Source organism: Sorex araneus, chromosome 4 (assembly GCF_027595985.1).
Source record: "Sorex araneus isolate mSorAra2 chromosome 4, mSorAra2.pri, whole genome shotgun sequence".
Lineage (NCBI taxonomy): Eukaryota > Metazoa > Chordata > Mammalia > Eulipotyphla > Soricidae > Sorex > Sorex araneus.
Genome location: NC_073305.1, coordinates 209346877 through 209369881, shown reverse-complemented (window position 1 = coordinate 209369881; position 23005 = coordinate 209346877). Strand labels below are relative to the sequence as shown.

The 23005-nt window shown below is 42.1% G+C and overlaps 1 protein-coding gene across 1 annotated transcript in view; it reads left to right on the top strand.

Moving 5' to 3' along the window:
• The window catches only part of DNAH3 (dynein axonemal heavy chain 3), a 191524-nt gene that overhangs the window by 119936 nt on the left and 48583 nt on the right, over nucleotides 1–23005 (top strand). The window contains exons 41-48 of the mRNA XM_055136793.1: nucleotides 3711–3814; nucleotides 5961–6255; nucleotides 8511–8690; nucleotides 15893–16016; nucleotides 16109–16265; nucleotides 16776–16919; nucleotides 19609–20275; nucleotides 22603–22768. Of these exons, the coding sequence (XP_054992768.1) occupies nucleotides 3711–3814; nucleotides 5961–6255; nucleotides 8511–8690; nucleotides 15893–16016; nucleotides 16109–16265; nucleotides 16776–16919; nucleotides 19609–20275; nucleotides 22603–22768 (1837 nt within the window). The remainder of the gene's footprint in view (nucleotides 1–3710; nucleotides 3815–5960; nucleotides 6256–8510; nucleotides 8691–15892; nucleotides 16017–16108; nucleotides 16266–16775; nucleotides 16920–19608; nucleotides 20276–22602; nucleotides 22769–23005) is intronic.

Sequence of the window (23005 nt, the reverse complement as noted above, 5' to 3'; positions counted from 1 at the left end):
AATACATTATTCCTGAGTCTTAAGGCGTATGCAGTTCAGTGATTTTCATGTGACCAAGTATAGGCCATAGGTTCTTACCTTTGGTTTACACCAATTAGTCTGTTAGTTTACATCTATTAGGCAAAATCAGTTGCATGTCCTCTTGCATAAAATCAGTTTCCAAGAACCCATCAATGAGACATTATGTGAAGATGAACCTCAGCACATTCTCCATATTGCATTCCTTTACATCATAATGTTTTCTTTCCACGGGTTCTGTATGTTGTTTTCTGTTTCCTATCCTTCCAGATTAACCTCTTCACACACTTCCGGTCAGCAAAGATGGCATGTGAACTATGCTTAGCCTTATTACTGGTTCACTTCACCATGTTATCTCACAGGTTGAGCTGGGAGACTGGGATGCACACAGCTTCCACTCAGTTTCTAGGTCACTTTGGCCCATTACATCTCCTAATTTATTGTAATGACTTTGTCTCTTTCTGCATCCTATACAACTAATGTAATGAGAAAAACCAGTACTTCAAGCAGGCACTGTCATTGGCTTTTTTTGCATTTTCTTTTTTTTGCAGTGATCATCCTGTCACAAGTATTTCAAATTTTCAAGATCCCTTTTCTCTCTGATCCACCTGCTTTCTTCTCTTTATGTAGTTACCGGGATGGTATATATTCTATTTTTTTTTATTCCTCTGTTTCCATCTGTCCTTGTTCCATGGAGCATTTTCCTACAGAATACTTAGTCTTTGCAAGGATCATTTTCTTTAGCTTCCCAGACGGTGTTCAGGGGGGCTGCACCCAGAGATCCAGCCTGGCTATACCAGCCTGAAAGTTCTATGCTCTAGTCTGGTAGTACAGTACTGCTTGGCACCATTAATGCCAGCTGTGCCCTGTGTTTGCCAGGGCATAGTGTGGTGATGTTCAGGGAACTGTGTGCTATACCAGGGGATGGAACTTGGGGTCTCTAGATGTGCCCCAGCCTCTTTTGCGAAATCTTGTTCCCTTGTAATTTTAATGGCTGAAAAATTATTCCATTCATTTTACAAGACATAATTTTGACTGGTGTCTTAATGTGGGACATGTAAATTCTTCCCAAATTTTCGCCATCACAGATGGTACTGCATACTCTTGTACAGAGATTATTTTCATTGTGAGTATTTCTTTAGGCTAAATTTCCAGTAAGGGATTTCTAAGTTAAACTACAGAGCATTTTTATAGCTCCATAAGCATCATGCCAGATTGCTTGCTAAAATTATTGTGCCAGATTTTACTTCTAGGTAAAACTGCAGAATGACGTAGGCTCACAGAGGCTTCCATACCAAGTGAGATGAACAACACCAAAAAAAAAAATGTGAAGCCTAAAAATTCTCCAGCAATATCCAATGCAAGAGTTACAACGTGTTTCTATAAACACTGAAAAATGGTGGACAGGGAGAGTGGGGAAAGTATATATATAAACCCAGAGCCTATTATCCCACTGTCGCCTGACGTCTCCTGAGATTAATTCTGAAAATAAAATCGGCATAATTCAGAGAGTTCTCACTGGTAATCACCAGTGTGAAGAAAAATAAGCTGCAATAGTGACTGGACAGCTATGAAAAATGATTTTTAAAATCAAAAAGCCTAAAAACCCATAAAACAAAAGCCTGGGAGCTTGAGATCCCTCCCTATTTCCGTAGAGTAGGGAGAACTGCCCGCATTTGTTTCTTCCAGAGTTCCATGCTGGTGGATGAAAAGAGCTGACTCCGCCCCCTCTCCTCACCCCGCCCCGCTCCCCAAGCGCATGCGCGCCACTGGCTGGAATGGGGGTGGAATGAGCCCCGTCTAGGAAAGTTGGCCAACTGTTAAAAGAATGCAGAACCCAGGTTTCCTGCCAAGGCCAACTGAGTATTTCCTTTTATCCGGCTTCTGTAACCTCAGATGACAAGAAACGCAGTTCACAGACCAATCCTTGAAGTGTATCCAAGAATGTAGATGAAATAAATTGGCCCCAGATAATGTTAGGAAAGAGGTCAAGAATTTACATGATTATAATCAGAGTGACAATGGTATGGAAACTGTGCAAAAGACATGCACATGGCCCAAGATATGTTTTACTATTTTTTTTTAGTTATAGATGAACAATATGGTACTGGAAAAAGGATAGATATATGGAACAATGGAATAGAACTGAGAGTAAAGAAATGTCTCACATTAATGGTGACTTGATTTTATTTTTTTTTGGCTTTTTGGATTTTTGGGTCACACTGGCAATGCTCAGGGATTACTCTGGCTCTCTGCTCAGGAATTACTCCTGGCGGTGCTTGGGGGACCACATGAGATGCCGGGGATTGAACTCAGGTTGGGTGAGTGCACAAATTCCCTACTCACGGTACTCTCTCTGGCCCCCTGGCGACCTGACTTTTGACACGAGTATTAAGATAGTTAAATGGAGGGGGGAGAGGAAATAATCTTTTACACAAAAAAATCCAGTGACAACGGAATAGTTACATATCAAATAATGAACATAGGCTCCTACTTCATGTCATAGTCAAAAATTGACATTCAATGAATCAACATGGAACAAGGTAGGTGACTTAAAGAACCAATGCACGTGCCCCTGGGAGGCCAAGTTTCGTCCCTAGCACCATCACGGGTGGCTTGGGTGGCCCTGAGCATTACTGCACTTGAGCATAGAACGGTCAGGTCTGCAGGGCCTGGTCTTCTTTCTCCTGGAGCCCTTGAACACAGCTGGACAGGCCACAGAGAGGCAGAGACAGACACAAAAATCAGCGACCCAAATTTGGGTTAAAACCGAAGACTTATTATAAGAAAGCAGGGGTTAATATTCACAACCAGAGTCTAAGCAATGATTTAAGACATTCAAAGCACAAGATAAGTACAAGAATAGAAAAAATAGATTTTTTATCACTGTCACTGTCACTGTCATCCCATTGCTCATCAATTTGCTCGAGCGGGCACCAGTAATGTCTCCATTGTGAGACTTGTTATTACTGTTTTTGGCATATTGAATACGCCACGGGTAGCTTGCTTGCCGGGCTCTGCCGTGCTGGCAGGATATTCTCGGTAGCTTGCTGGGCTCTCTGACAGGGACAAAGGAATCGAACCCAGGTTGGCACATGCAAGGCAAACATCCTACCTGCTGTGCTATCACTCCAGCCCTGATTTTATATATATATATACATATATATATATATGTATATATATATATTACATCTCTCAATGGTGGTTTCCCATGTACCTAATTCCAACGCTGCACCCAGGACCAGTGCCTACCTCCCTTCCCCAAGGCTCCTGTACCCCAATGTCTTTCAAATTGCACCATTCTTAGGAGGTTCTTTCACCTGTCTGTCATTTCATCTCCAATGTATTTAGTGCCGAGAAACATGGAATATTTTGGCTTTTTCTGTCTACTGTGTATATTATTTAAATAATTTATTAGATATGTATTATTTTTTGTACCATCATCAGTCTTATTCTTTGAAAGGTGTCGTTGTAGTTTACAATATAAAATAATCTATAGTATAATAATATAATATAATATGTGTCAATCTCACTAGTTTCTCAGTGCTCTGTGCCATTACAGGTACTTATGCATTTCCAGAACTCTATTGCTGAGGCTATTATATATTTTTTCATTGAACACCTCTAATTAGTTTATATTTGAAATGTAGTCCCTAGGGTCCTCACATTATGTTCTCTTCCCTTGGGTTCAGGAAGCATCTATGATTTTTATTTCTTCAAGCAAGGAGGTGGACAGTGGCACACGTGGACAGAATATATCACCAAAGAGGAAGAACATATTGCACCTAATGCAAAGGTAATAATAATAATAATAATAATAATAATAATAATATAATAAAAGGCATTGGCTGTGGAATTTCAGTTCCAAAAATAACACGGTTTTCTCCAAGGTGGAGGAATCAATGCCAATGTTTGCATTTTTTTTTTTTACTTTGTGCCTTTTAATTTTATTTGTTGTTGGTTGAGGCACTGTGATTCCAATACTGTTCATGGTGGTTTCCCGTGTCCATCATTCCATCACTGCACCCTCCCCAGTGTGCCCACCTCCTTCTCCCAAATTCTCCTCTCTTTGAACCCCTTCAGCCCCCCTCCCACCACCACCACCAAACTCCGTTTTATGGAGCAGTTCTCTAAGTGTTGATTTGGCCCTCTGTCGCTAGCTTGCTGTGTATCTTGAAATTCCACATCTAAGTGGTGAGATCATTCTGTGTCCATCCTTCTTTCTAATTGACTCCACTCCAAGGCTGCTGTCCTCCTCCTTTCTAACAGTAGAGAGGTTGGAGAGGTAGTTCAGGCAGGGTAGGGCATTTTCCTAGCAAGCTGTAGGCCTGAGTCCCGAGTCCCTCGAGTCCTGTCAAGTAGGATCCCTAAACACAGAGCCAGGAATAAGCTCTGAGCCCTGCTGGAAGTGAGCCCCAGAGTGCTGGATCAAGAGTAGCCATTTGGGGATGGCACTGTAGCACTGTTGTCCTGTTGTTCATCGATTTGCTCGAGTGGGCACCAGCAATGTCTCCATTGTGAGACTTATTACTGTTTTTGGCATATCAAATACACCACGGGTAGCTTGCCAGGCTCTGCCGTGTGGGCGGGATACTCTTGGTAGCTTGCCAGGCTCTCCAAGAGGGACGAAAGAATCGAGAGGGACCGTGCAGTGCAGAGGCCTGAACTGAGGGTCAGCTGCATGCAAGGCAAGTGCCTTAAACCCTGGAACTATCTCTCTGATCCTCTCAGGATTTTAAAGAAAATGTAAGATCTCTTCTCACAGAAATGAATGAGAGGTAGATTGATGGCCACTTCGTTTGGCTGATAATGATAATCAGACTCACAAATGCGCTGATCACAGCACATTGTATGGGCTAAGAGTTCATAATAGTATTTCAAATGATTGTAGCTTTTTATGGTATTATGTAGCTGAGTAAACTGAAGCATGGACAGCGAAAGAAAAATAGGAAATCTGGGTCTCTTTGATGCTAAAGCCCACGCTTGTATATGTATGCTTTTCTAAAGGTAGTTCTTTTCTAAAATGCTAACGTTGAATCCATGAGTTCTATTTGGATCTGAATGTCAGGAAGAGTTTAATTATGTTGTGGATAAGAGGTTAAGGGGAGAGGTAGGTCTCAGAACCAAGTATGTGGAAAAGCAGATGAGGAACAAGTACAGAGAATTAAGATTGAGGGTCAGTCACTAACCTTCTGAATCTTCTGAATAAATATGGCAAATGGGAGGTGGACCTTGCCTGAAGTGAGACAGACTGGAAGGTTGATTCTGAGCAATGGTCACGGAGCTATAGATCCATCGTTATATAATTAGCATTTATAATATGACAGTTGGGTGTTTAAGTATATGGTGTAGAAGGACGGGGAAAGAGCTCAACAGGCTGAGGTTAAGTACTCACTCAAGACCATCAAGACAGTACAGGGTAAAGTTGAATAGACTGGATGAATCCAGAACAGCCCAAGTGTTGAAGAACAGATGGCTGGGGAAAGACATGGCAGTGTCTATACACAATGAAATGGTATTTGATTATAAGAAAAGACTTAATTATACAATCGGCTGCCCTTGGTAGAGTCATGGTGAAAGAAGTAACTCAGGAGGAGAGGGACAGATACAGAATGGACTCTCTCTTCTGTGGGATATTAAAAAAAAAAAGACAAATGGCCAAAGGTAACAGAACCAGAGAACTGATCTACAGAATTGAGCTTAACATGCTGGGCGGGGGGTGGGGGGGTGGGGGGAGGTGGATTTGGGAGAGGTGGGGAATAGGTGGAGGGGACATTCTGGTGGAGGATGTTGGAACATTATATGCATGAAACAGTATTGTAAATCACGGTACCTAAAATTAAAAATACAAAAAAAAAAAGAATGGAATCCAGGTCTTCTGAAGACTAAGACCCAGCCTCCTGGGTCCAGTACTAAGACTCTTCTCTGCCTCTGTGGTACAGATCTCAGACCTCATCATCCCTACCATGGAGACAGCCCGGCAGTCCTTCTTCTTGAAAACCTACATCGACCATGAGATTCCAACTCTATTTGTGGGTCCTACAGGAACTGGCAAATCTGCCATCACCAACAACTTTCTTCTCCATCTTCCCAAAAACGTCTACCTGCCCAACTGCATCAATTTCTCTGCCAGAACTTCAGCCAATCAGACCCAAGATATTATTATGTCCAAGCTGGACCGAAGGAGAAAGGGTCTTTTCGGGCCCCCCCTAGGGAAGAAGGCAGTGGTGTTTGTGGGTAAGACCGAAAGCTGGGCACAACTGGTTTCTTACACCCAAACAAAGACAGCCCTTTGCAGGACCATCCTACAGGCCTTTTTATTCCCACTGGGAGATAAAATATTTCTGGTTAATATAATTTAGTTTTTATTTCCCCCTTCCCTCCCTCCTTCCCTCCATCTTTCCCTTCCTCCTTCCTTCTTTCCTTCCTTCCTTCCTTCCTTCCTTCCTTCCTTCCTTCCTTCCTTCCTTCCTTCCTTCCTTCCTTCCTTCCTTCCTTCCTTCTTTCGTTCCCTCTTTTTCTCTTTTATTCATTTTTTCTTTCCTTTCTTTTTTTTTTTTTTTGCTTTTTTTTTTTTTTTGGGTCACACCCTGCAATGCACAGGGGTCATTCCTGGCTCATGCACTAAGGAATTACTCCTGGCGGTGCTCAGAGGACCATATGGGATGCTGGGATTTGAACCCGGGTCGGCCGCGTGCAAGGCAAACGCCCTACCTGCTGTTCTATCGCTCCAGCCCCATCTTTCCTTTCTTTTATTGCCAAGCATTTGTTGAACATGTACTATAGATTAAAATTTAAAAAAGTTAGACATAGTCTTTACCTTTTAGTAGACGAGACATCCTGTTTCCTCTCAGAGGGTCAGGCAATGCTACCTCGCAGTGAGAAGTAATCCCAGAAAGGGAATGCAGTGTTGCCCTTTTTCATTTCCAAAAGCAACACAAACTTTGTGATAAGTTTCTTATTCCATTTTGTGCTAGATAAATATGCTATTGATAAATTTCAAAATCTCATAATTGCTAAATAGATATTTATGACTTAAGCATAATAACTTTCCTAGAATTTTACCTGTTAATTTTTTTAAAAAACTTAATTTTATTCACATTATTTTTATATCATTATTATTTTACTGGGGCTGGAGTGATAGTGCAGCAGGTAGGGCATTTGCCTTGCACGCGGCCGACCCAGTTTTGATTTCTCTTCCCCTCTCAGAGAGCCTGGCAAGGTACCGAGAGTATTTTGCCCACACGACAAAGCCTGGCAAGCTACCCGTGGAGTATCCGATATGCCAAAAGCAGTAACAAGTCTCACCATGGAGATGTTACTGTTGCCCGCTCGAGCAAATCGATAAGCAACAGGATGGCAGTGATACTGACAGTGATTATTTTACTAACCAGTTCATGGGAATTCCAAAGGTTGTATTCCCTGTGCAGACTCAAGCATCTAGAACATTCTGGAGCCATGACCCAAACCCCAGTTTCTTTGTGTCTTATATAATGTATGTCTAGCTATTCTTCTAGGTTATCTAATGCTATGCTTTAAAAGTTTAGCTAGCAATAGTAAAAGTTGTGTGCGTTTATACTCTTGCCAACTATACTTCCACTTTTTAAAAGCAATTAAAGTTTAATTTAATTCCCTTTTCTTTTTATTCCTTTCTTCTTTTCTCTCACAAATTCTATCTTCCTGCTTTTACTATAAACCCCCAAATAGTTAAAATTTTGTAGCCAAACACATCTAGGTTCAAATCTCTTTAATTTTGTATGAATTTAGGACTTTTCAGACTTAACTTATATGACCCCCAATTCTTCAGCTTTCCTATAATGGTATTTATTATCCATTAGGATAAGGTTAGGTAAAGAAATACGTTTTTTAAAAGTAGACCAAAAATTTTGCACGGCACAAACTGGAGATTCTAATCAATGTTCATTAGAGAGGAGGGAAAAAGTCTTCATTTTGGGGGGCGTGCCTTCTATGTGCCAAGACCAGGTGTTATGCTCTTGGGGAAAAGAAATTCCTATTGTCAAAATCACAATCTCAATATCCTCTTGCAGCTTTGGTTTTGCTTCTCAAATACCGAGCCCAAAGCTTTGCTCCCATTGGAGTTCAACTATTGCCTGCTGGTGAGATTAAACACCCTCTTGGCTGAGAATATGACTATATTCCCCACCATTACAATCCCCAACAGTGAAGAAAATGTCTAACACATAGTAGAAAAATATTTTTATTGGAAAAGATGATAAAAAATAAATAAATGTTTCAATGATGCCGGTTATGCATCCTTAAAGTAATAACAGTCATGGATCTCAATGGGGCAGGAGAGTTCAGAACCCAAGAAAAACTCTTCCCATTGGTAAAATATCCACTGCCTGACAGCTGTCTGGAAAAGGGAGGAGGCCGTTGGACACAGACTCTCTCATGAAAGGAATCTGTTGCCTTCTTGCAAGAGCAGAGTAACCCATCAGCTCTGACTGTGTGCTCGTGGCTTCTTCCTCCAGATGACCTCAACATGCCCGCCAAAGAGATATATGGGGCCCAGCCCCCCATCGAGCTCCTAAGGCAATGGATTGACCACGGTTACTGGTTTGACAAGAAGGACACAACTAGGCTGGACATTGTGGATGTGCTGCTCGTGACAGCCATGGGTCCTCCTGGAGGAGGAAGGAATGACATTACTGGTAGGTGAAATAGAGTCAGGCCTTCTGCAGGAATGGAAAACTGGTACTGAGCACTGGGTACTGGGGGTGCCAGATGATAGTGTATCTAGGCGACAGACAATGGGATTTGGTTAGCTTCAGGGTGTCACATTTGAAGAATGCATTCTGATAGACAGAGGATGGGAAGATGTAAACGGGATGGGATCACTCTTTGGCCGGGTCCTCCAGGAACCGAGAGTCTCAGATGAAAAGCAGATTCTAGTGTAGCCAATACGTATTCTTGGAGGGAAACTAGATCAGAGGCCCACAACTAGAAGCGCATGACAGATGTGCCTGCTCTACTTGTTATAATTCTTAAGATTTTTAGAGACAGACCAATTCATCCAAAGTGTACCGAGGAAATTAATAAACAACCTGGACTTTCCCCTCTGTGGTTCTTATAACAGGTCTGGGCCATACTTTGATTGAGGACCAACTTGGTCCATTCAGGATAGTAGGTGACTGTATTTTTATGAACTATTTCCTCGCCTAAGCATTAATACCATTTCCAGCCTTGGATTCTATTATCATGCTGTTCGCTCTGCTATTAGCTTTCTAACCTGTAAAACAAGAAAAATACACAGGGCACTTATGACTCAATAACAAAACAACAGACTGATTTTTAAATGAGCAAAAGATTTGAACAGATGTTTTTCCTAAGAAGACATTTAGTAGCCAACAGGCCCTTGAAAAGACTTTCAACATCATTAATCATCAGGAAAATATCAAAATATCAAAACCATAGTAATGTGGGCCAGAGAGATAGTACAGCAGTTAAGGCACTTGCTTTGGAAAGGGTTCGAAACCAATGTGGGTTTGATTTCTGGCATCCCATATGGTCCTCAGAGCACTGCCAGAAAGGATTCCTGAGTGTAGAGCCAGGAATAATCTTTGAGCATTGCCAGGTGTGGCTCCAAAACGAAACAGCAACAAAAACCAAAGCCACAACGAGATATCTCATATCTTTTTTAATGATTGTTATCAGAAAGACAAGAAATAACAAGTGCTGGCAAGGAGATGTGAAAAAGGAAAACCTTTGCACTGTTAGTGGAAATTTAATTTGGTGAATTGACTTAAAAATAATATAGATAATAGTTAGAAAGGATCACTCTGCATAAGAACTGAGTGTTGAAAGTAGATAAAGGGATAAACATGATAACTTTTTCAGTATCTGTATTGCAAACCATAATTCACAAAAAGAAAGAGAAAGAGAGGGAGGGAGGGAAAGAGAGAGAGAGAAAGAGAGAGAGAGAGTGCCTGCCACAGAGACATAGAGGCAGGAGAGAGGTGTTGAAGGGAAATGGGGACATTAGTGGTGGGAAATGTACACTAGTGAAGAGATAGGTGTTGGAACATTATATAACTGAAACCAAAATTTTTTTTTATTGAATCACCGTGAGATACAGTTACAAAGCTTTCATATTTGATTTTTTTTTGCTTTTTGGGTCACACCCAGCAATGCTCAGGGGTTACTCCTAGCTTTGCACTCAGGAATTGCTCCTGGCAGTGCTTGGGGGGCCATATGGGATGCCGGGGATCGAACCCGGGTCGGCCACATGCAAGGCAAATGCCCTACCTGCTGTGCTATCGCTCCGGCCCCAAAGCTCTCATATTTGAATGAAACCCAATTATGAACAACTTTGGAACTGTGTACCTCACTGTGATTTAATAATAATAATAGTAAAAATAATAAGAATATAGAAGTTCTTCAAAAAATTGAAAATAGAGCTATCATATGATCGAGGACTTTTACTTCTGGATATTTATTTAAAGAAAAGTGATAACACAGGGGTGTAAGCCATAGTACAGCATGTAGGGAGTTTGCTTTGCATGCAGCCACCCCAAATTCAATCTCATGTGGTCTCCTGAGCACTGCCAGAAGGGGTTCCTGAGTGCAGAGCCAGGAGTAAGTAACCCCAAGCATCATCTGCTGTGACTCCACAAAAAAAATGAAGTAAAACACAACTAACCTCATAAAATATGGAAACAACCTAAATGCTCATCCCTGGATGTGTGTATAAAGGAAATTTGGTAGATTATTATGCACCACAGAAAAATGTTTTTTTCATGATGAGTTACAGATTTGATGGTTATCTCTCTACAGGCCTTACATGTATAAGCTATGCTCTTTAGTTACACTCTAACATTCTCACAATGACAGTTCACTAACAAGTGCATTTCTCAGAACACATCTTCCATTATGACACAAGATTGTATATATAGTGGATTATTAGTAAGCCATTAGAAAAGATAAAATCTTGGGTTGGAGAGAGTAGGTTGGCTAAGGCACTTGCCTTGCATGAGGCTGACCCAGGTTCAATCCCTGATGCCCTATGGTCCCTTGAGCACTGCCAGGAGTGATTCCTAAGCACAGAGCCAGGAATATATCCAGACCAACTCCTGCTGTCACTGCCCCCAAAACAGAATAAAATTAAAAACATAAAATCTTGCCGTTTGCGACAACATGAAAGGACTTTGAGAGGATTAATGCTAAGTGAAATAAGCCAGAACGAAAAAAATGAGACAAATGCCATACAATCTCATTTGTGTGTGGTGTCACAGCAGCTGCAACAACAATAAGTAATAATAATAACCATGCTAATAGAGACGAAAAGTAGATTGGAGGTTGTCAGAGGCAGGGATGGGAAACAAGTGGCAAAATGGGTAACAGGGGTGAAATAGTACAAATTTCAGCTACTGTAGCCATAAAATGAATGAGTTCTGGGCTTCTAATGGATGGGTTGGAAATACTGTATTGTGTATGTGATAGTCACAAAGAGCACAGACCTCACTTATCACCACATACAAAATAGCGCTATGTGTGGTAATGAAAGTGTTTAACTAACCCTATAGTGGCTATACTTTTGTAATAGCTCTGCGTATCAATTTATCATGTCGTATACTTTAAATTTATTTGTGTAATATGTCGATTGAATTTCAATAAAACTGGGAGGAAAGACTTACTCTTTCTAAAACATATCACAGAAATGGTGATAAACATTTTATAGTTATATGCTAAAAGTAAATGGTACTCGCTAATAGTAAAATATTGATGTTTACACAGCAATTGACATTTCAGACTGTGTAATAAATATAGTCTTTGGAAAAGACCATAATAAAGATCAGAGAACTGTGACTGCCAAGAATACCTCCGTAGTCAAAATGAAATTGGGTTTATTAACTCGGTGCTGCAAGAGTCTTCAGAGCCTGGAAAATCATCCAAGTGCCTGATTGCAGGGAATTCAGTAGGTTGTGCTGAGTACTTTGAGGGAAGGCTAGGGAACTAGAAGTTCTAGAAGCCTCGGGGTAGCTGGGAGGGAGGAAGTTTGTTCATTTTCATGAATGCGGAGCAGTCTTACTTCTGTCTTGTCCCATCATAGTCAGACAGAAACTATATATGATGATGGTATTTGGTAGAATTGTGTTCAGTGGAGAACCCACAACATAGCCATCAGTGCCAGTCTACCAGCTGTCCTGGAGCCACCAGGGTCTGGGCATACGAGACTGGAGTATAGTGGTCTGGAGCTATGTTTCTCAACCTTTTCCTGATAGTGGCCCCCTTCAGCATTTTGTTTTGTTTTGCTTTGCTTTTTTCTTTTTGGGTCATACCCTGAGTTACTCAGGAGTTACTCCTGTCCTGGCTCTGCGCTCAGGAATTACTCCTGGTGATGCTTGGAGGACCATATGGGATGCCAGGGATAAAACCTGGGTCGGCCACATGCAAGGCAAACTCCCTACCCACTGACCTATCACTCCAGCCCCACCCCTTCCAACTTTTTTCCTTCCTATAGCTCCCCACCACTATCCTACCCATTGGCCCCTTAGTCTTAGTCTCATACTGTGGTTCCCCATTTATGTGGTTTCATCTGTGGCTCCCTTAGAATAGCCAGGGAACCTACAGGATGCCAGATAGCCCCAAGTTAAGATATACTAATTTAGGGGCTGGAGAGGTAGCACAATGGGTAAGGTCTTGCATGTGGCCAACCTGGGTTTGATCCCCGGCTTCCTGTATGCTTGGTCCCATATACACCATCAGGAGTGATCTCTGAGCACAGAGCCAGCAGGTGTGAACCCTGAGGTGTGCCCCAAAAACTGGCAGGGCGGTGGGGGGAGAGTTTAGAACATAATTTGGCAAAAGATTGATTTGGGCTGAGGTAACACAATAAGGAGAACAAGTATCAAGTTTGGCTTGCTCTTCAAGTCCATCTTCTCCCCTGCGCATGCGTCTTGCTTGCTGTCTCTCTGTGTCTTTGCTTGCTTATTTCCGCTCTAGAGAAGCCTGTGTTCTCTTTTGAACACACTTCATCTTTTCTCTCCTATCACATCTTTCTAAGTACGTTTCATTCAATAAAAATGACTATTTTCACAAATAGCAAATTATTACAATTATAAGAAGCATTGTGACTTTTTTCAAGTTCATACAATTATCAGTGGTTCTAGAGGAAGAATGTGTCAAATGTTCTGGTACTTTTAAAGCAAAGACAACATAGGTCAGTACATAAGTATATTGGAGAGTAAGCCTATTCACATACATAAAATAGGAATTATGAGAATTTTGGAGACATGACATCAACCATGGCAGACTCGGGGGTTTTTTTGGTTTATTTATTTTATTAGTGAATAACCATGAGGGTACAGTTACAGATTTACGCATTTTCATGCTTGTGTTTCCGTCATACAATGTTCAAGAACCCATCCCTCCACCAGTGTCCATTCTCCACCACCGATGGACCCAGTATCCCTCCCATCCCCCAATCCCATCCCCGCCACCCCACCCCACCTCTATGGCAGGGCATTCCCTTTTTTCTCTTTCTCTCCTTTTGGGTATTGTGGTTTGCAATAGCGGTATTGAGTGGCCATCATGTTCAATCTATAGTCTACTTTCAGCACACATCTCCCTTCCCGAGCAGGTCCTCCAACCACGTTTTACTTGGTGTTCTCTTCTCTATCTGAGCTGCCTTTTCCCCAAGCATGTGAGGCTGGCTTCGAAGCCATGGAGCAAACCTCCTGGTATTTATTTCTACTATTCTTGGATGTTAGTCTCCTATTATTTTATATTCCAAAGATGAGCGCAATATTTCTATGTCTGTCTCTCTCTTTCTGACTCATTTCACTCAGCATGATACTTTCCATGTTGATCCACTTATATGAAAAGTTCATGACTTCATCTTTTCTAACAGCTGCATAGTATTCCATTGTGTATATGTACCAAAGTTTCTTTAACCAGTCATCTGTTCTCCGGTACTCAGGTTTTTTCTAGATTCTGGCTATTGTAAACAGTGCTGCGATGAACATATAAGTGCAGATGTCATTTTGACTATACTCTTTTACTTCTCCAGGATATATTCCCAAAAGTAGTGTTGCTGGGTCAAATGGGAGCTCAATTTCTAATTTTCTGAGAAGCGTCTATATTGTTTTCCAAAAGGGCTGAACCAGTTGGTCCCTTTCTCCCCACATCCATGCCAAAAGCGGTTGCTTTTGTTCTTTGGAATGTGTGCCAGGGCAGACTCATTTTTAATGCCTCCCTAATTCCCATAAACTGAAAAACAAGGTAGCAAAATAACAACCTACAAATAATATTTACAAAGCTAGTTGCAAAGTGTCCTCACAAATGCCAAGGCACAATCAGTGGGAAATAACTATTGGGAACTCTAAGGCTTGCATGTTATCTGTGCAGGATAAAATACAGGGAAATAATAAGACATCTAGCAGATCTGCAAATAGTCCAGTTCCAAAGCAGGGAACAGAGTCTCACTGGTACCTGGAATACAAGTTTAGAGCAGCTCAAATTGGGAGAAACAGAAACCTTCTCTGTTTCTTAAACTGGAAGGCTGGGTTCACCTTACAGTGATTCGCTACTCTGTACATTTGTTTTGTGTTGTTCTCTGCATCTGTGTTTTGATTTGTATAACCAAAAACTTTGAGATATACAAGCACATCTATAGAGATAAAAATAGATTGGTTTCCCCGGACTGCAAGGAAGTGGCAAGTGATTGCTAATGGAAGTCCTTTGGGTATAATTAAAACAGTCTAAAATTGATCATTGTAATGGTTGCACACAACTCTAAATATACTTTTAAAAAATTACTCTGAACTATAAGTTAATGAATTGTGTGTTATGTGAGTCATAACTCATCAAAGTGAGATTGAGTTATAATGTAAATCTGCTAAAATCTCAGGGCTAGGATTTGCTCGAGCAAATCGATGAAGAACAGGATGACAGTGATACAGTGAACAAGTTTGTATGTATATAGATAAATAATGGTTAGGTAGATATGTATCACTGTATCACTATCATTCTGTTGCTCATCGATTTGCTTTAGTGGGCAAGAGTAACATCTCCATTGTGAGACTTGTTACTGTTTTTCGGCATATTGAATACGCCATGGGTAGCTTGCCAGGCTCTGCCATGCGGGCGAGATACTCTCGGTAGCTTGCCGGGCTCTCCGAGAGGGGCGGAGGAATTGAACCTGGGTCAGCTGCATGCAAGGTAAATGCCCTACCTGCTGTGCTATATTGATAGATATGTAAGGATACCAAATTAATAATGATTAATTTGAAGCAAGAGTGAATTTGGTATGTGGAAGATAATTCAAAGGAGATACTTTCTACATTATGGCTTTTGCATCATTTTACTTTTGCAGTAATAATATATCACCTTTATCTTTTGAAAACAAAGAAGCATTACACTTACACTGTCATTTCTGCAATCATGGAGATGTTCTGTATCTTTTTTTGAGCAAAATACCAACCACTAGTCACATGTTGCTCTTGAGGACTTGAAATTCAGCAAGTGAATGGAGTTGAGGAAAAAACATTGTTTCAATCATATTCAATATTTAAATTTAAGTAGCTACATGTGGTTAGAGGCTGCGTTTTTTGTTGTTGTTCTTGTTTGTTTGTTTGTTTTGCTTTATGGGTCACACCTGGCAATGCACAGGGGTTACTCCTGGCTTTCCACTCAGGAATTACTCCTGCCGGTGCTGGGGGGACCACATGGGATGCTGGGAATCGAAGCTGGGTCGGCCAAGTGCAAGGCAAACACCCTACCCGCTGTGCTATCACTCCAGCCCCGAGGAGAGGCTGCATGTTAGACAAAACATTAGGCCAAGTTAAAACCAGCTGTCCTACAGCGCAGGATTCCTAGGTTCAGCAGGGTCAGTGTGTGTTTGTGTCCTTTCCAGGACGATTCACGCGCCATCTGAATATCCTTTCCATCAATGCCTTTGAAGATGAAACTTTAATCAAGATTTTCACTGCTATTTCTGACTGGCACTTTGGGAAAGGGTTTGATGTATCATTCTTAAGGTAAGAGATTCTGGTATCTTCCCAAACATTGCCCTAATGGGACCTCAGTACCGGGCCCTCCTTAACTGCTCTGCCTTCCCCTTCCTTCCAAGGCATGGAAAGATAATGGTGCAAGCTACCATGGCCATTTATAAAGCTGCGGTGGAGAATTTCTTACCAACTCCCTCCAAGTCACATTACGTCTTTAACCTGCGGGACTTCTCACGGGTTATCCAGGGCGTGCTGCTGTGCCCTCACACTCATTTGCAGGTCAGCAGCTTTCATGCGTGTTATCCAGTTCATTCAGGGTTGCCTTTGGCTACAGGGATGGCACTGTAGCACTGTCATCCCGTTGTTCATCGATTTGCTAAAGTGGGCATCAGTAACATCTCCATTGTGAGACTTGTTGTTACTGTTTTTGGCATATCGAATAAATACGTCACAGGTAACTTGGTAGTCTCTGCTGTGCAGGCGGGATACTCTCGGTAGCTTGCTGGGCTCTCCAAGAGGGATGGATGGAGGAATCAAACCGGGGTCGGCCTCGTGCAAGGCAAAAGCCCTACCCGCTGTGCTATCGCTCCAGCCCTACAGGGACATACAGTGATAATAGGACTAGCCAACATTCAGTAAGCATTAATCTATGCTAGCTGCTGAGCCACGTATCTTATAAGTATTATTCTCTGAGTCCTCACGTCAAACCCAGGATATAGAAATTGTTTGAGAACTACTACCCAAGGCACTATCTTCCATTCATTCAAAGAATTAACTCTGGATTTTCAGGATGTAGAAAAACTTATTCGACTTTGGATCCATGAGGTGTATCGAGTATTCTATGACCGTCTGATAGATCAAGAAGACAGACAAATCTTCTTCAACCTGGTCAAAGAGACCACCTCTAATTCCTTCAAGCAGAGCCTGGATAAGGTAAGCCGTGCCCTATAATTAGAAATGACGGGGAGAGGAGAGATAGTACAGCTGCTAGGGTGCGTGCCATGCCCCTAGCTGACCTTGGTTTGAAGCCCCAGCACAACATATGGTTTCATAAGCCCCTCCTGGAGTGATCCCTGAGCACAGAGCCAGGCATGCTCAGAGTCATTCCTGAGCTCCCCCAGGTGCGGCCCCCAAACAAAAAACAACCAACCAACCAAATAAACAAAAAAATAAAAACCCCTAGAAATGATCACAAATATTTAGCCCTTTCACCATCAGTTTGGATTTCCTTCATTGTGGAGACTCACAGTTCTGCTTACTGAATCTAATATATATATATATATATATATATATATATATATATATATAGTGTCCACTCTAACTATTTTGAAGATATATTGTAGCTGTCCTAATTTTGCTTCACTTAGAGGTAACATAAGTTACGTTTAAGCCATTTAAAAAAATTAAAAAGGTTTAAACTTTTAAAAGTTTTATTGACTAATTATTAAGCTACATTGTTATGGGCTTTCAGGGGGTTGGCTTCATTCTCTGGGTGTGCAGAATTGTTACCACTCAGGCCAGAGAGATAGTACAGGAGATACAGCACGTGGCCTACATCTACCAGTGTAGCCCCTCCTCATTCCTTCCCTAGCACCTATATGGTTGCCTAAACTCTACCAGCCATTAATCCTGGGCACATAGCCAGGAATAGCCCCTGATGACCACTGGTTGTGACCCAAAAACAAACAAACAAAAATTGTCATATCTCTCACTACGAGTGCCATTTCATCAGTGAAAAGACCTCTCTGCTCATTTGCCGTACATCCCTTATCCCCTTTCTATAGTTTTCACCGAGTCTAGGAATTGTGTTATTTCTTGCAGGTTTACTTGCTTTAGTGATTCATATTCCACTTATGAGTGAAGCCACCCAATAATTGCTTTCACTTCTTTATTTTACTTAGCATAGTCATCCCAGGTCCCATATACTTTATCCCAAAGTACATGATTTCATCTTTTAAAATAACAAAATAGCAGTTTCTTTACCTAGTTAACTATAGATGAACATTAAACTATTCCCTTATTTTAGCTATTTTAACTAATGCTGAAATGAACATAAGGGTACAAATACCCTCTTGAATTCATGTTTTTATATTCTTTGGACAAATGTCCAGAAGAAGTAATTCAGGATCTCTGTCATTCTCCAGAGAGACTGCATCAATTCCCATTCCCACCAGCCTGTACCATATTTAATTTTTCTCCAAACTGATTTGCTCATTGATATTTTTAAATAACAAACAAAATACAGTTTATATAGTCACGTTAACTTATGAGTCAGAAATGAGCTATGAGGGGCTGGAGCGATAGCACAGCGGGTAGAGCGTTTGCCTTGCACGCGGCCAACCCGGGTTCGATTCCCAGCATCCCATATGGTCCCCTGAGCACCGCCAGGCATAATTCCTGAGTGCAGAGCCAGGAGTGACCCCTGTGCATCACCAGGTGTGACCCAAAAAGCTAAAAAAAAAAAGAAATGAGCTATGAATTTTCAGTTCACTTGCAGTTCTGATGAAACCTAAGTGAAAGATTAGGTTTTCCATCCACTCATTTTTTTTCCCCATCCACTCTTTTCCACTTGACATTGAAAGGTTTATTTGAATATTTAGGTTTTACTTCAATTGGTGGGGGGGAGTGGGCGGGCAGTTTGGGGCCACATCTGGCAGTGCTCAGGGCTACTCCTGGCTCTGCACTCAGGAGTCACTCTTGGTGGTGTTCCAGGGACCATATGGGATGCCGGGGAATAAACCACTTTGGTTGTGTGCAAGACAAGTTCCTTACTTGCTGTACTCTCTCTCTCTCTCTCTCTCTCTCTCTCTCTCTCTATCTATCTATCTATCTATCTCTCTATCTCTATCTATCTATCTATCTCTCTCTATCTATCTATCTATCTATCTCTCCCTCCCCTCAATTTCATTTTTTGGGGGGCTTTTTGGGTTACACCTGGCAATGCTCAGGGGTTACTCCTCAACTTCAATTTTCAAGGCATTGTAATTTCTCCATAGAAAAAGCTGTGCAAGTATTTTATGTTTCATCCAGAGGTCTAAAACACTATTGCTGTAAGTACAGAGTGAGAATAAGAGGTAGAAACAGTACTGAAGTCTGGTGAAACAGTAAGCACATTTTAAAAAAAATGACCACCCTTCAGTTACTTCCTCTGGGGATTTTACAATCTCATCACCACTGTTTAAACAACTTAGCAAACAGATTGGCCCTCACTTGCACATCTCTCTCTGGTGCCCTTTCATTAGTCTTACAATCATTAGATTTACACGTCCTGGTTGGGTTTTGTGGGTTGGATTTGATTTTTCAGATTTTATTTCTGAAATGAATTAAAGGGCCATGAGCTACAAAGTTATTGACAAATAAATCTTAGTCATACCATATTTTAATTGTATTACTAATGAATTAGATTGATGCCAATCCCACCACCAGTGTCAGCTTCCTTCCACCAGAGTTCCCATGCCCTCCCCCCCAGCTTGCCACCTCAACGGGCACATTTCAAAGTTTGTTTTCTAACTGTTGATAAACTAATACCTTTCAGGCCCGTCTCCTCCCCTTCACCTCCCATTGTCATCCCGGTTGGCCACCGACTGATATCATGCCTGACTGAGTCCTGTCTTTCCCACAGGTCCTCTTCCACCTGTCCCCTACCGGGAAAATTGTTGACGATAATATCCGCAACCTCTTCTTTGGAGATTTCTCCAAGCCGAGCAGTGATGTAAAAATCTACGATGAGATCACCGATCTGAAACAGCTCACGGTGGTGATGGAGCACTACCTGGAAGAGTTCAACAACGTCAGCAAGGCCCCCATGTCCTTGGTCATGTTCAAGTTTGCCATTGAGCACATCTCCAGGATCTGCAGAGTCCTTAAGCAGGACAAAGGCCACTTGCTCCTAGTGGGGATTGGGGGCAGTGGGCGCCAAAGTGCCAGCAAACTGTCCACATTCATGAACTCCTACGAGCTGTACCAGATCGAGATCACGAAGAGCTACTCGAGTAACGACTGGCGGGAAGACTTGAAGAAGATCATGCTGCAGTCCGGCGTGGCCGTCAAGAGAACCGTCTTCCTCTTCACCGATAACCAGATCATGGATGAGTCTTTCGTGGAAGACATCAACATGCTTCTGAACACCGGCGACGTTCCCAATATCTTCCCAGCTGATGAGAAGGCCGACATTGTAGAGAAGATGCAAATGGCAGTGAGGACCGATGGCCAGAAGATCGAGGTCACGCCTCTTTCTATGTATAACTATTTTATTGAAAGAGTGAGAAAGAACCTTCACATCGTCCTTGGTAAGAGGGCAGCTCAGTTCTCCCCTTGCCTCTGGGTGCCCTTATCCTGGTTTTCTTAATAAGCCCGTGACTGACCCAGTCCTAGCGTCCACCCATGGGTCAGTGCCTGGAATTTCTGTGGAAAATTGCAGTCTCCTGAGAGATTATTTTTAAGCGTGTCTAGTGTTGTCAGTTCCTCTTCTCCTTCGTTTTTGTATTTCATCCCTGTGGCCTCACACAGAGAATCTAGAATGCTTCGTCTGCTCTAACCAACGACCCACAGTTTTGTCAATATCTCTGTTACCATGTCTTATCCATCTTCGACTTCTGTCTTCTCTATACCACTTTTGTCCAGTCCAGACCTTCCTGTTTTACTTCTTTTTTTAAAGATTGTTATGATTTATTTCTATTTATGCACATGTCCAAATTCAGACTAGGAAACAGGATGCCAAGAAATGGTTTAAACACATTTCTAACTGCCAAATGGACACTTACACCTTCAAAAAATATATTTTAAATGGACTTGATTGTGTCCTCCTGAAACATTTTCTTTTTTAAAAAATTTATTTTTTAATTGAGTTTCTGTGAGAACAGTTACAGGGCTTTTAGGATTGATCTCAGTCATACTATGCTCAAACACCCATCCCTTCACCAGTGCACATGTTCCACCACCAAAAACCGCAGCATACCCCCCTTTTTACTCCCCCTCTGCCTGTTTGGCAGAGGATTTTAACTTACTCTTTCCTTACTTTGATTATATTCAATTTTTGACAGGAAACTCACTATCATTATTAGGAGTTTTTCCCCCAACAGTCAGACCTGTCAGAATGGCATCATTAGATTGTATGTTTTCTATTGTTGGTAACAAAGAGCGTATGATATTGCATGGTTGTGAAAGCAGCCGCCCAGATTTGGAATTCTGGTATTAAGTCCAGAGGTATTTCTGCCAGGAGCCGCTGCATTCCGAGATTGGTTTCTGTGGTGCTGGGATCATGGCTGTTCAGGAGTGGAAATGCTATTCATGGGCGACCGCTCAGAGTCTCATTTGGGCAGGAGGCAGGGCCAGTTCTGCCTCCCCCATTGCAAGATTCCCCATCCCATCACTGTAAACTCCTACCTCTCTGTCCAATTGGTTCTGAACGGTGACGGTCGCCATGCTGTGTAGGGGGGAAAAGGCCAAAGGACAGAAACCCTTCCCCTCTTGGGGCTGCACGGGGCCGTAGCTTAGTTCAGAGTCCAGGAGTATATCTGCCAGCAGCTGCTGCATTTCTGACATTGGTTTTTGTGCCTCGGGGATATTGGATGCTCAGGGGTGGCGGAGCCATTCCTGAGCATATATTTTGTATATCAGGAAAGGTCAGTTTGGAGATGTCCCAGTCCCGCATACCAGAGCCGTGTTAGTAGACGCTCAGTGTCGCCGGGGCTCCATCTGGAGAAGGTGTACTGGCTGTACCTTCTCCATTTGGCACCCCGGTGTTGTTGGCCCGGTCTGGGGTCCAGAGCAATCTCCGGCTGGCGGTGCTGCTGGAACGGCCCGGATTCTTCCCCTGTTTTACTTTTTAGCATGTTTTACATTACTCTTAAGATCAAAATTCTAACCTATAGCTATTTTTTCTTAAATTTTCTATTTATTTATGTAGTGCCAAATACCCACCCCTAGACCTCACCCATGGGAGGCAGGCACTCAGTCACTGAGCATTAGAAGGCTTCCTGCAAGACTCTCTCTTAGATCTCCACTCCCCATTTCACATCTGCTTGTATTTCAATCCAAGTGACCTCTTTGCTCTCTGTTCTGCAGCCAAACTGGTCTTTAAAACATTTTATCCTATGTATTATGATTTCTTCTATCACATTGACTCAAAATAAAATGCTAATATAATTTGGGATGTAGAACCCAAATTTTGCAGTTAGATGGAGATGAGGTGGATTAGAAACCAACTGATGTTCCCCCCCACACACACACACACATTAACGTATCTAAGTAAGTATAGATGAGGTGCTAATGGCTCCCTTATGTCTAATGAATATGGAGTAGCTGGAATAAGGACTTAACCACTTTGACAAAGTTCCCCAAAGGATCTGGAAAGGACAATAATGGCCATGGAAGAACAATCAGAAGATGCTATAAGCAGTACACAGAATTGCCATCACAAAATTACATGAAAATATCCCATAATTCTCTCGAGCAGCCTGAATACTAATTGTGGCCATTTCCAGTTAAACACGGAGACTCCAGTGACCACATTGCTATCACTCCGACCAGACCAGAATCCTTGGCAAAGCCTGCTAAACCCTTTGGGCATTCTCTCGTGGGAGGGTCACTAACAAAAAAACCTACTTTTCATTAGCCATGAGTCCAATTGGGGATGCCTTCCGGAACCGCCTGCGCATGTTCCCTTCGTTGATCAATTGCTGTACGATTGACTGGTTCCAGTCCTGGCCCACAGATGCCCTGGAGTTGGTGGCCAACAAGTTCTTAGAAGATGTGGAGCTTGATGAGAGTGTTCGGATAGAGTAAGTGCTGATTGCCTTTTAGAACCCAACTGAATATGCTTCGTTGAAATTTTCACTTTTTTTTTTTTTTTTTTTTTTTTGCTTTTTGGGTAACACCCAGCGATATTCAGGGATTACTACACCCAGCGATACTCAGGGATTACTCCTGGCTTTGCACTCAGGAATTACTCCTAGCGGTGCTTGGAGGACCATATGGGATGCCGGGGATTGAACCAGGTTGGCCACGTGAGGGCAAAT